This window comes from Musca autumnalis, unplaced genomic scaffold (genome assembly GCF_047663935.1).
Source record: "Musca autumnalis isolate F117 unplaced genomic scaffold, ASM4766393v1 scaffold_1, whole genome shotgun sequence".
Classification (NCBI taxonomy): domain Eukaryota; kingdom Metazoa; phylum Arthropoda; class Insecta; order Diptera; family Muscidae; genus Musca; species Musca autumnalis.
In genome coordinates, this window is record NW_027411644.1 from 61,888,445 (window position 1) to 61,903,554 (window position 15,110).

The 15,110-nt window shown below is 27.5% G+C and overlaps 1 protein-coding gene across 43 annotated transcripts in view; it reads right to left on the reverse strand.

Annotated features, from left to right (window-relative positions):
• plx (PTB_TBC1D1_like and TBC domain-containing protein plx) overlaps nucleotides 1-15,110 on the reverse strand; it is a 126,152-nt gene that overhangs the window by 52,736 nt on the left and 58,306 nt on the right. For 2 of the 43 annotated variants that reach the window (XM_073977628.1, XM_073977492.1), the window contains exons 1-2: nucleotides 6,249-6,375; nucleotides 5,508-5,765 (exon numbers count right to left, since the gene is read on the reverse strand). The exons of 12 other annotated variants lie outside the window; for them this stretch is intronic. In XM_073977628.1, the coding sequence (XP_073833729.1) occupies nucleotides 5,508-5,588 (81 nt within the window). In that variant the 5' untranslated portion in view covers nucleotides 5,589-5,765; nucleotides 6,249-6,375. Of the gene's footprint in view, nucleotides 1-5,507; nucleotides 5,783-5,882; nucleotides 6,377-15,110 lie in introns of those variants that run through there. 29 more of the 43 variants (XM_073977576.1, XM_073977405.1, XM_073977604.1 and 26 more) reach the window with 24 other exon arrangements.

Here is a 15,110-nt window from a genome sequence, read left to right on the forward strand (position 1 = left end):
ATAGTTATCTATAGGAAATTTGTTGATAGCCATATATTTATATGGGGAATTTATCGACAGCAATATAATTCAATAGAAAATTTATCGATAGCGAAAAATTTGTATAGGAAATTTACCGATCGGTTCCGATATATTTATATAGGAAATTTATCGAAAGTTATATATTTCTATGAGAAATGTATCGATATTTATATCGATAGCGAATAATTTGTATAGGAAACCTATCGATAGCGATAAATTCTTTTAAAAAATGCTATATCGATAGGAAACTTATCGATAGCAATATATATTTCTATTGGAAAAATGATATCGATGAAATCCTATAGGAAAATTATCTATATTTAAAAATTCCTCTAAGATACTTATCGATAGCGATAAATCTAAATAAAACAACCTTATCGATAGCTAATCGATGGATAAATTTCTATAAACATTTTTCGATATCAATAAATTCCTATTGGAAATTTATCGATAGCAGTATTTCTATAGGACACTTATTGATGGCGAATAATTTTTATAGGAAACTTATCGATAGCGATAAATTTCTTTGAACAACTTATCGATAGCGAATACATTTTATAGGAAACTTGTCGATAGCGATAAATTCCTATAAAAAATTCTATATCGATAAATTCCTCTAGGAAACTTGTCGATAGCAATATATATTTCTATGAGAAACATGATATCGATGAAATCCAATAGGAAAATTATCTATATTTAAAAATTCCTCTAAGATACTTATCGATAGCGATAAATCTAAATAAAACAACCTTATCGATAGCTAATCGCTAATTTCTATAAACATTTTTCGATATCAATAAATTCCTATTGGAAATTTATCGATAGCAGTATTTCTATAGGACACTTATTGATGGCGAATAATTTTTATAGGAAACTTATCGATAGCGATCAATTTCTTTGAACAACTTATCGATAGCGAATAATTTTTATAGGAATTTTATCGATAGCGATAAATTCCTAAAAAAATTCTATATCGATAAATTCTTCTAGGAAACTTATCGATAGCAATATATTTCTATGAGAAACATGATATCGATAAAATCCAATAGGAAAATTATCGATATCTATAAATTTCTCTAAGATACTTATCGATAGCGATAAATCTATATAAACACCCTTTTCGATAGCTAATCGATGGATAAATTTCTATAAAAAATTTTCGATATCAATAAATTCCTATGGGAAACTTATCGATAGCTGTAAATCTACATAAAAACTTTATCGATATCTAAAAAAAGTATAGAAAATATATCGATAAATTCATATAGGAACATTTTCAATAGCGATATATATTTATATGGAAAACTTATCGATAGCCACAAATTTTAACAGAAAATTTTACGATAGCGAAAAATTTTCGATAGAAAATTGTAAGCAACCCATAAAAATGTACCGCCCTATCGTTCATTCTCCTTCAAATATAAATGCTGTCGATAAAATATCTATAGAAATGTAACGACACCGATTAATTTATAATAGTTTATTGCTATCGGTAAATATCCAACAGAAATTGGTAAATACTTAACAATATATAAGACATTTATCGATAACGATATATTCTTAAAGGAAATTTATCGATAGCGATACATCCTTAAAAGAAATTTATCGATAGCGACAGATTTATATATTAAATTAATTTATCGATAGCAAATTTATATTGGAAATTTGTCGATAACGGTAAATTTCTATAGGACATTTATCGATAGTGATAATTTTTATATGAAACATATCGATAGCTAAATACTCGAAAATTTATTATGGATATTAACAACATTCCTATAGAAAATTTATCGATATCGACGAATTTCTCTAGGAAATTTATGGATAGTGACAAATTTCAATAGAATATTTATCGATAGCAATAATTTTTATAGGAAATTTATCGCTAGCAACACGTTTGGATAGAATATTTATCGATAGTGGCAAATTTCGATTAAAAATTTATTGGTGGTTAAAATTTCTATACGAAATTTATCGATAGCGACAAATTTCTATAGGAAATTTATCGATAAATACAAATTTCTATACGAAATTTATGGATATCGACAAATTTCTATATTATATTTATCGATAGCGACAAATTCGATAGAAAATTTATCGATGTTGCCAAATTTCGCTACGAAATTTATCGGTAGTGACAATTTTCTATACGATAGCAAAAATTTCTATTGAAAATTTATCGATAATGACACATTTCTATAGGAAATCTATCGATAGCTACATATTTCGACAAATTTCGATAGAAAATCTATCGATGGTGCCAAATTTGGGTACGAAATTAATCAACAGTGACAATTTTCAATACGAAATTTATCGATAGCGACACATTTTTATAGGAAATTTATCGATAACGACAAATTTGTATACGAAATTTATGGATAGTGACAAATTTCTATATTATATTTATCGATAGCTACAAATTTCGATAGAAAATTTATCGATACTGACAATTTTCTATACGATAGCACAAATTTCTATTGAAAATTTATCGATAATGACGTATTTCTATAGGAAATATATCGATAGCTACATATCTTGGCACATTTCGATAGAAAATTTATCGATGGTGCCAAATTTCGGTACAAAATTTATCGATAGTGAAAATTTTGTATACGATATTGAAAATTTATCGATAGCGACAAATTTCGATAGAAAATTTATCGATAGTGACAATTTTCTATACTATAGCACACATTTTTATTGAAAATTTATCGATAATGACCAATTTCTATAGGAAATATATCGATAGCAACATATTTTGATAGGAAATTGATCAATAGTGACAAATTTCTACACGAAATGTATGGATATCTATACATTTCTATAGAAAATTTGTCGTCATCGATGAAAATTTATTGATAGCTGTTTATAGGTTTTGTAGGAAATTTATTGATAGCAAAAATTTTCTATCCAAAATTTATCGATAGCGACAATTTTCTATAGAAAATTTAGCGATAGCGATATATTTCGATAGGAAATTGATCGAAATCGATACATTTTCACAGGAAACTTATCGATAACTATATATTTTTTATAGGAAATACATTGATAACGATACATTTCCATAAGACATTTTTCAATAGCGACAAATTTTTAAAAGAAATTTATCGATAGCGACACATTTGTACAAGAAATTTTTTGATAGCGACAAATTTATATACGAAATTTATCGATAGTGACAAATTTCTATACGATAGCACAAATTTCTATTGAAAATTTATCGATAATGACAAATTTCAATAGGAAATATATCGATAGCGACAAATTTCGATAGAAAATTTATCGATGGTGCAAAATTTCGGTAAGAAATTTATCGGTGGTGCCAAATTTCGGTACGAAATTTATCGATAGTGACAATTTTCTATACTATAGCAAAAATTTCTATTGAAAATTTATCGATAATGACAAATTTCTATAGGAATTATATGATTGTGACAATTTACTATACGATAGCACAAATTTCTATTGAAAATTTATCGATAATGACCAATTTCTATAGGAAATATATCGATAGCTACATATTTCGATAGGAAATTTATCAATAGTGACAAATTTCTAAATTTGTCGTTATCGATGAAAATTTATTGAGGTTTTATCGAAAATTTATTGGTAGTAAAAATGTTCTATCAAAAATTTATCGATAGCGACAAATTTCTATAGAAAACTTAGCGATGGCGATATATTTCGATAGGAAATCTATCGAAATGGATACATTTTGACAGGAAACTTATCGATAACTATATATTTCTGTAGGAAATTCAATGATAGCGATACATTTCCATAGGACATTTTTCAATAGCGACAAATTTTTAAAAGAAATTTATCGATAGCGACACATTTGTACGAGATTTTTTTTTTATAGCTACAAATTTATATACGAAATTTATCGATAGTGATAAATTTCTATACGATAGCACAAATTTCTATTGAAAATTTATCGATAATGACAAATTTCAATAGGAAATATATCGATAGCGACAAATTTCTATAGAAAATTTATCGATGGTTCCAAATTTCGGTACGAATTTTATCGATGGTGCCAAATTTCGGTACGAAATTTATCGATAGTGACAATTTTCTATACGATAGCAAAAATTTCTACTGAAAATTTATCGAGAACGACAAATTTCTATAGGAAATATATCGATAGTGACAATTTTCTATACGATAGCAAAAATTTCTATTGAAAATTTATTGATAATGACAAATTTTTATAGGAAATATATCGATAGCGACAAATTTACTAAATTTATCGATAGTGATAATTTACTATACGATAGCACAAATTTCTATTGAAAATTTATCGATAGTGACCATTTTCTATAGGGAATATATCGATAGCTACATATTTCGATAGGAAATTTATCAATAGTGACAAATTTCTATACGAAATGTATCGATATCTATACATTTCTATAGGAAATTTGTCGTTATCGATGAACATTTATTGAGGTTTTATAGGAAATTTATTGATAGTAAAAATGTTCTATCAAAAATTTATCGATAGCGACAAATTTCTATAGAAAATTTAGCGATGGCGATAAATTTCGATAGGAAATTTATCGAAATCGATACATTTTCACAGGAAACTTATCGATAACTATATATTTCTATAGGAACTTCATTGATAACGATACATTTCCATAGGACATTTTTCAATAGCGACAAAAATTTTTAAAAGAAATTTATCGATAGCGATACATTTTTTGTACAAGAAATTTTTTTGATAGCTACAAATTTATATACCAAATTTATCGTTGGTGCCAAAATTTCTATGGGAATTTTTATCGAAAGTGACAATTTTTTATGGTAAATTTATTGATAGTGACAAATTTCTGTAGGCATTTTATCGAAATGACAAATTCCCATTGAAATTAATCGATAGTGGCGAATTTCCCTGTGAAATATAAGAAATTTGTTCAGAAAGCTCTATATTTTTCGGCAAGTTCACGCTCTTTGAAAAAGGTAGCGAATTTCGAAAATCCTCTAAATAAATAATTTTTGAGGAAAAAGTATTTTGGTTCTGTAGTTGGTATCCGATTAGCCCAAAAGTTTAGATATCAATTTTGAAAAGAATGTTTAAATTTCGATGAAATACAATCATGCATGACTTATGAATATCCGTCCGCGGACGGACGATGTCAATGAAACACCATGGAATTAGAAGAAGATCTTTGATTTAAAATCAATACATTTTATAGACGCCAGTATTAAATGATTGGTGCTTGCATCCTTTCCTTATGTCACATTCGGTGGTTATATCTCGATCAGTCGACAAATATATTTTTTTACTATTTTTATAAATCGTTAGTTTTTTATAATAAAAATTCTTGCCATGCCATTAAAAAAAAGATTGTTAATTGAAAAATAAAAACAATCTCAAATCTGCATGCCAAATTAGTTCTGTGAAGGAGGACATCCATCATCAGCCAAAAACATCTTCAAGCCAAACACAACAACAGGTAATATTCTAAATTTGTACATACGGCACGGGTCTTTGACAATGCCGAGGCATCGCTCATCGATGCCGTCAGGACATTTTCTCTGTAAAAGGGTACTGTAAACATGTTGGCAATATGCTAATGCTGCCGGAACTCAAATATTAAAGCTGTAGAAATCCAAGTTTTTGTGATTTAAAAAAAAATTGGTATTTTTTGTTTTAAAAAATTTAAACAATTTTTCTTTGTTGTTTGTTTTAAACAAATTAATTCTTTTTTTTTTCAATTATATCTTTGTTTCTGCTTCTGTTGAACTTAAAACACTATGATAAGATTATTGAAATCACTTCAAAACAATTGACCAACACTTGGTTACAAAAAATATTGGCTTTAATGCGGAACGAAGAAAAAAAAATCACATACGGACCGGACTGCTTCTTTTTTATCACATTTAGATAATAAATAGGCACTTAATTATTATTATTATTATTATTTTTTTTTAATATTTATTTACTTTGTTTTGAAATTTTTTTTGGTATCTGATAATCTGTTAAGAGAGTTGTCTTTGTTTTGTTGTTGTTGTTATTTTTCAAAACATTATTCCATTTAACACGTTTTCCATTTATAAATTTCATTGATTCATTCAACACACTTTGTTTATTTACAATTTCGATATTTTTTTAAATTTTTTTTCTCACTTGTCTAATAATTTTTTTCTTTGGTAGCCATTGACAAAAATTATTTAAATTAAATTCTTCGCGTGTTGAGTTTTTTGTATTGAATATTCACCGTTTCATGTTAACCATTAATTAGAACATTCGAAACTGACTGAATGCAGTTGGCAAAGATTTTGTGCGATTTTTTTGCTGCCGCTGTCCGTTACTTGTTTTGCCTGCCTTGTTGCCTATTTTGCTTTGCTAGTGAAATTCGTAGTGAGATTTGTTTTCGATGATCAGTCAGGAAAGAAAATAAAGTTCTCACAAATACATTCAACCCTCAATGGACAGAAGATAAAACATTCAATGAAATTACAGAGAGGAACTGCGAAATAGATAAATTTATCGATAGCGACATTTTTCTAAAGGAAACTGATCGCTAGCGATATATTTCTATAGGAAACTTAGTGATAGCGATAAATTCCTATAAACAACTTGACGATACAGAATAATTTGTATAGGAAGCTTATCGATAGCGATAAATTCCTATAAAAACATTCCGATATCGATAAATTCCTATAGGAAACTTGTCGATAGCGATATATATTTCTATGGGAAACATGATATCGATGAAATCCTATAGGAAAATTATCGATATCTATAAATTTCTCTGAGATACTTATCGATAGCGATAAATCTATATAAAAAACCTTAACGATAGTAATCGATGGATAAATTTCTATAAAAAAATTTCGATATCAATAAATTCCTATTGGAAACTTATCGATAGCGGTAAATCTACATAAAAACTTTATCGATAGCTAAACATTTTGATAGAAAACATATCGATAAATTCCTATAGGAAACTTTTCAATAGCGATATATATTTATATGCGAAAGTTATCGATAGTGAATAATTTTTATGGGAAATTTATCGATAGCGATATATTTCTATGGGAAAAGTTTAGATCGTAAATAATTTTTAAAGAAAAAATATCGACAGCGATAACAATTTCGATGTAGATAAATGTCTTTTTAAACATTAATCGATGGCTAATAATTTGTAACTCACACTTATAGATAGCAGTAAACTTCTACAGGAAACATACATTTTTATAGGAAACTTATCGATAGCGATAAATTTCCTTGGACAACTTATCGCTAGCGAAAAATTTTTATAGGAAACGTATCGATAGCGATAAATTCCGATAAAAACATTCCGATATCGATAAATTCCTATAGAAAAATTATCGATAGCAATATATATTTCTATGGGAATCATAATATCGCTGAAATCCTATAGGAAATTATCGATATCTATAAATTTCTCTCAGATACTTATCGATAGCGATAAATCTGTATAAAACAACCTTGTCGATAGCTAATCGATGGATAAATTTCTATAAAAATTTTCCGATATCAATAAATTCTTATTGAAAATTTATCGATAGCGGTATTTCTATAGGAAGATTATTGATGGCGAATAATTTTTATAGGAAACTTATCGATAGCGATAAATTTCTATAAACAACTTATCGATAGCGAATAACTTTTATAGGAAACTTATCGATAGCTATAAATTCTTATAAAAACAATTCGATATCGATAAATTCCTGTAGGGAAACTTTTCGATAACAATATATATTTCTATAGGAAACCTGATATCGCTGAAATCGATATCTATAAATTTCTCTAAGATACTTATCGATAGCGATAAATCTGTATAAAACCCCTTTTCGATAGCTAATCGATGGATAAATTTCTATAAAAATTTTCGATATCAATAAATTCCTATGGGAAACTTATCGATAGAAATTTATATAAAGCTTTATCGATAGGTACAAATTTTGATATAAAACATATCGATAAATTCCTATAGGAAACTTTTCAATAGTTGTAAATATTTATAAAATATCGATAGCGATAAATTCCTAGAAAAATGTTTCGATATCTATAAATACCTATAGAAAACTTATCGATAGCGATGTATTTCTATGGGAAAAGTACAGATCGTAAATTTTTTTAGGAAAATTTCGATGTAGATAAATGTCTTTTAAACATTTATCGATGGCTAATAATTTGTATCTCAAACTTATAGATAGCAGTAAACTTCTAAAGGAAACATATCGCTAGTGATACATTTTTATAGGAAACTTATCGATAGCGATTAACTTCTACAGAAAAATTAACGGTATCGATAAATTTCTATAGGAAACTTATCGATGTCGAATAATTTTGGTAGGAAACATATCGATAGCGATAAATTTCTTTGAACAACTTATCGATAGCGAATAATTCTTATATGAAACTTACTGATAGCGATAAATTTCTATAAAAAAAATTCGACAACGATAAATTCGATATCTAAAAATTTATCTAAGATACTTATCGATGGCGATAAATCTATATAAACAACCTTATCGATAGCTAATCGGTGATAAATTTCTATAAAAAATTTTCTATATCAATAATAATTCCTATGGGAAACTTAAAACTTTATCGATATCTTAAAAAAATGATAGAAAATATATCGATAAATTCCTATAGGAAACTTTTCAATAGCGATATATATTTATATGGGAAACTTATCGATAGCGAATAATTTTTACGGGAAACTTATCGATAGCGATAAATTCCTATTAAACTGTTTCGATATCTATAAATTCCTATAAAAAACTTATCGATAGCGATATATTTCTATGGAAAACATATAGATCGTAAATAAATTTTATAGGAAAATTATCGATAGCGATAACAATTTCGATGTAGATAAATGTCTTTTAAAAATGTATCTCAAACTGATAGATAGCAGTAAATTTCTATAGGAAACATATCGCTAGTGATACATTTTTATAGGAAACTTAACAATAGCGATTAACTTCTACAGAAAAAGTATCGTTATCGATAAATTTCTATAGAAATCATATCGAAAGCGATAAATTTTGATAGAAAAGTTATTGATATCGATAAACTTCTATATGAAACTTATCGATATCGACAAACTTCTATAGAACTATTATCGATTTTGCTGAATTTCTATAGAAAACATTTCGATAGCGATAAACTTCCATAGAAAGCTCATCGATAGCGACGAATTTCTATAGAAAACTTATCGATAGCGAATTCTTTTCATAGTAAACTTATTTATAGCGAATATTTTTTATTGGAAACTTATCGATACCGATAAATTTCTATAGGAATTTTTTCAATAGCGCTAAATTTCTATAGGAAATTCTTTGGTAGCGATAAATTTCTATAAACAAATTTATCTATAGTGATAAATTTATAATGGAAACCTATCGATAGCGATTATTGCTTTAGGAAACTTTTCAATAGTAAACACTTTTTATTGGAAACCTATCGGTAGCGATAAACTCCTATCGTTGTCGATAAATTGTTATAAAAACTTATTGATTGCAATTACTTTCTAAAGGAAACTTATCGATATTCACTATAATTTGTATCGGAAACCTACCGGTAGCGATACACCGCTATAGAAAAATGATCGACATGGATACACTTCTATAAAAAAAGTCTTTTCGAAAGCAATAAATTTCTACAAACAAAAACTTATAGATAAGCATAAATTTCTATTTAAACTTATCGATAGCGATAAATTTCTGTAGAAAATTTATCGGTATAGATACTATTCCAAAAAAAATTATAGACATCGTTTAATTTCTATAGAAAATTTATGGATATCGATAAATTTCCATAGAAAACTTATCGACAGAGATATATGTTTCTGTTTGAAAATTATCGATATAGATAGATTTTCTATATACATGTCCATAAGAAAATTATCGATAGCTATAATTTTCTATAGTCAACTTATCAACAGAGATAAATTTCAACAAAAATTTATCGATAACTATAAACCTTTATAGAAAACTTATCGATAGCTATAATTTTCTATAGGAAACTTTCCAATAGCAATAAATTTCTATAGAAAACTTATCGATAGCGATAAACTTCCATTGAAACTTATCGATAAGTTTCTGTAGGAAATTTATCAATAGCAATAAGTACCTATAAAAAATTTATCGATTGCGACAAGTTTCTATAGGAAACATTTCTACATATTTGTAGAGAAATCATATCGATAGTATACATTTGTATAGGGAACCTATAGAAAGCAAACATATTTTAAGGGAAACTTATTGATAGCACAACATTTTCTTTGGAGACTTATCGAAAACAATAAATTCCAATAGGAAATTTATCGATTCTACAAGCTATATATCGATAGAGAAAAATTTCATCCTAAAACTCATCGATAGCTATAAAATTCTATAGAAAAGTTATCAATATCGATAAATTTGTATAAAAATCTTATCGATAGCGATAAATTTCGATGAAAAACTTATCAATATCGATAAATTATTATAGAAAAGTTATCGTTTGAAAGCTTAACGATATCGTTAAATTTCTATAAAATACTTATGGATATCGATAAATTTCTATAAAACAATTTATCGATAGCGATAAATTTCTATCGAAAATATATCGACTCGATAAATTTATATAAAAAACGTATCTATAGTTATAAGTTTTTATTAAAAAATACTAATCGATAGCGATACATTTCGATGAAAAACTATCAATATCGAAAAATTATTATAGAAAAGTTATCGATGGCGACAAATTTCGTTTGAAAACTTATCGATATCGTTAAATTTCTATAGAATACTTATGGATATCGATAAATTTCTATAAAACAATTTATCGATAGCGATATATTTCTATAGAAAATATATCGACGCGATAAATTTATATAAAAAACGTATCTATAGATATAAGTTTTTTTAAAAAAATACTTATCGATAGCACTACATTTCTATAGGAATTTTATCGATAGTAATCATTTATAAGAAATTTATCGATTGTGATACATTTCTATTGGAAACTTATCGATACCGCTAAATTTCTCTAAAACACTTATCGATAGCGACGAATTCCGATAAAAAACTTATCAATATCCACAAATTATTATAGAAAAGTTATCGATAGCGACAAATTTGTATAAAAATTTATATCGAAATTTATCGATATCGATAAATTATTATAGAATAGTTATCGATAGCGACAAATTTCGTTTGAAAACTTAACGATATTGTTAAATTTCTATAAAATACTTATGGATATCGATAAATTCCTATAAAATAATTTATCGATAGCGATAAATTTATATAGAAAATATATCGACTCGATACATTTATATAAAAAACGTTTCTATAGATATAAGTTTTTATTAAAAATACCTATCGATAGCAATACATTTCTATAGGAAATTTATCGATAGTAATAATTTATAAGTAATTTATCGATTGTGATACATTTCTATTGGAAACTTATCGATACCGCTAAATTTCTCTAAAACACTTATCGATAGCGACAAATTGCGATGAAAAACTTATCAATATCGATAAATTATTAATGAAAAGTTATCGATAGCGACAAATTTCGTTTGAAAACTTATCGATATCGTTAAATTTCTATAGAATGCTTAAGGATATCGATAAATTTCTATAGAAAATATATCGACTCGATAAATTTATATAAAAAACGTATCTATAGTTATAAGTTTTTATTAAAAAATACTTATCGATAGCAATACATTTCTATAGGAACTTTATCGTTGGTAATAATTTATAAGAAATTTATCGATTGTGGTACATTTCTATTGGACACTTATCGATACCGTTAAATTTCTCAAAAACACTTATCGATAGCGACAAATTTCGATGAAAAACTTATAAATATCGATAAATTATTATAGAAAAGTTATCGACAGCGACAAATTTGTATAAAAATCTGATCGATAGCGATAAATTTCGATGAAAAACTATAAATATCGACAAATTATTATAAAAAAAGTTATCGATAGCTACAAATTTCGTTTGAAAACTTAACGATATCGTTAAATTTCTATAGGATACTAAAGTACAGTACAGATTGTCAGCTTTGAATGACGACTTTTTGCAATTATCGATAACTGTCCAACCGTCCAGCAACCTCAAAATATTTTGTGGTTGCATAATGAATGACAAAAATGAACGGCCACACTAGCAAGCAACAACAAAGCTGTCATACAAAACTGACAACGTGTACCCAGCTTTATGGATATCGATAAATGTCTATAAAACAAATTATCGATAGCGATAAATTTCTATGGAAAATATATCGACTCGATAAATTTCTATAAAAAACGTATCTATAGTTATAAGTTTTTATTAAAAAATACTTATCGATAGCAATACATTTCTATAGGAATTTTCTCGATAGTAATAAATTATAAGAAATTTATCGATTGTGATACATTTCTATTGGAAACTTATCGATACCGGCAAATTTCTCTAAAACGCTTATCGATAGCGACAAATTCTTATCGATAGCCATAAATTTCTATAGAGAAATTATCGATAGTGATTACTTTCTGTAGGAAACTTATGGATATCCATAAATCTTTAATTTCTGTTGGGAACCTATCGATAGCAATACATTTCTAAAAAACTTATGGATAGCATAATTTTCTATAGGAAACTTATCGATAGGAATACATTTGTATAATAAACTTATCGATATCCATAAATTTGTATAAGAATATTATCGATTGCCGTAAATTTCCACAGAACACTTATCGATAGCCATACATTTCTATAAAAACTTATCGACTCGAAAAATGCATATAAAAACGTATCTTTAGTGATAAGTTTCCAAAAAAACTAATCGATAGCAATACATTTCTATAGGAAAACTTTCAATAGCATTACATTTCTATAGAAAAGTTATCGATAGTAATAATTTTCAAAAAAAGAAATTATGGATAGCGATAATTTTCAAGAGGAAACTTATCGATAGCGATACATTTCTATAAGGAACTAATCGATGGTGACACATTTTTATTGGGAACTTATCGATACCCATAATTTTTTAAGAAACTTATCGATAGTGGTAAATTTTTATAGAAAACTTTTCGGTGTCGATAAATTTGTATAAATAACTATCTATAGCGACAAATTGTTCTAAAAAACATATCGATATAGATAAATTTCTATTGGACATTTTTCGAAAATTATAAGTTGTTACAGAACACCTATTGACAGCGCCACTTTTCTATGGGAAGCTTACCGATAGCGATACATTTATTTTGAGACATCGATAGCGATATATTTAAAAAAAAAAGCTCATCGATAGCTATAGTAAACTTGTGAATATCGATAAATTTTTAAAGAAAACTTATCGATATCGATAAATTCCTACAGGAAACTTATCGAAAACGATAAATTTCTCTAGAACACTTATCGAATGCGATAAATTTCTATAGAAAACTTATGGATATCGATTCATTTTTGTAGATAAGGTTTATCCATATCGATAAATTACTTTAGAAGAATAATCGACTCGATAAATTTCTATAAAAATGTATCTATAGTAATAAGCTTTTATAAAAAACTTGTCGATAGGGCCACATTTTGCTATAGGAAAGTTTTCGACAACGATAAATTTATGTAAGAAATTTTTCGGTAGTGACAGGAAAGTTATCGATAGTAAAAATTTTCTGTAGGAAACTTATCGACTGGGAGAAAATTCTATAATTCGAAAACGATAAACTTCTATAGAACACTTATCGATATCGTTAAATTTCTATAGGAAACTTATGGATATCGATACATTTTTGTAGAAATCATATCGATATCGATAAATTTCTTTAGAACAATAATCGACTCAATAAATTTCTATAAAAAATGTATCTATAGCAATAAGCTTTTATAAAAAAACTTATCGATAGCACCACACTTTGCTATAGGAAAGTTTTCGACAACGATAAATTTATGTAGGAAAATTATCGGTAGTGACAGGAAAGTTATCGATAGCAAAAATAGCCAAAAATTTCTTTAAAAATGTATCAATAGTGACAAATTTCGATTAAGAGGGGTACACACGATCAGTTTTGACTGTCGATTTTTCGGAAATATCGATAAATGTCAAACTCTCCAACAACCACAAAATATTTTGTGGTTGCCTGATGACTGACAAAAATGAACGGCCACACCGGCAAGCAACCGATTATTTGAGCAAAACTGACAATGAAATCTGATCGTGTGTACCCCACTTTAGAAACTTTTCGAAAACGATAAATTTCTATAGAACACTTATCGTTAAATTTCTATAGGAAACTTATGGATATCGATACATTTTTATAGAAAACTTATCAATATCGATAAATTTCTATAGGATACATTTCTCTAAGAAACTTATCGATGGCGATAAACTTCTATATGAAATTTTTGGTTATCGATTATTTTCAAGATTTCTTTCGTCCACCCACAAACCTCGTACCTCACATACCCCAGTAGTAGTTTGATGTCATTGTAATGTTGACGATGTTGTTGTTATTTTTGTTTTGCATTTACAACTTCTGTCAATTGATTTGTGGCCTAACTTGTTTTCTCTCGTTTTCGTTTGATTGCGTTATGGGCTCTAATTGTCATCGATTTGCGGCAAAATCAACGACAACAAGTGCATTGTTTTTAAATCACAACGTATTTTTTGTTTGTTGGGGGACCTGCTGCTTGCTACGCCAGCAACGACAACCGGGTCTATTTAACCCTGACTCCCGCTATACAAACAAATAGAAAACACGTGATCAAATTTGTTGTAATTATTGGCGATGTTGCTGCAAAAATAAATGGCTGCGATCGGTTGGTCGGGTCTATGATCTTCAATCATCAATTGTAATGTCAATGTCCAATAAAAATATGCAACTTGCTTTCAATTGAGCATCGGTGTGTGTGTGTGTGTTGCAGTTTCCCATACCCCTTCTTATCCTCAGGATTGGATATCACCAATTGTTTGGAATTTATTTTCGATTTTTTGTTGTTGTAGTTTATGAATATGTAACGAGGGGGATACAATTATTCAACACAATTGTTGTGATGATAGTTTTGAGAGAACGAAACTCGATTGCATTAAAAAAAAATCCATAAGAAAT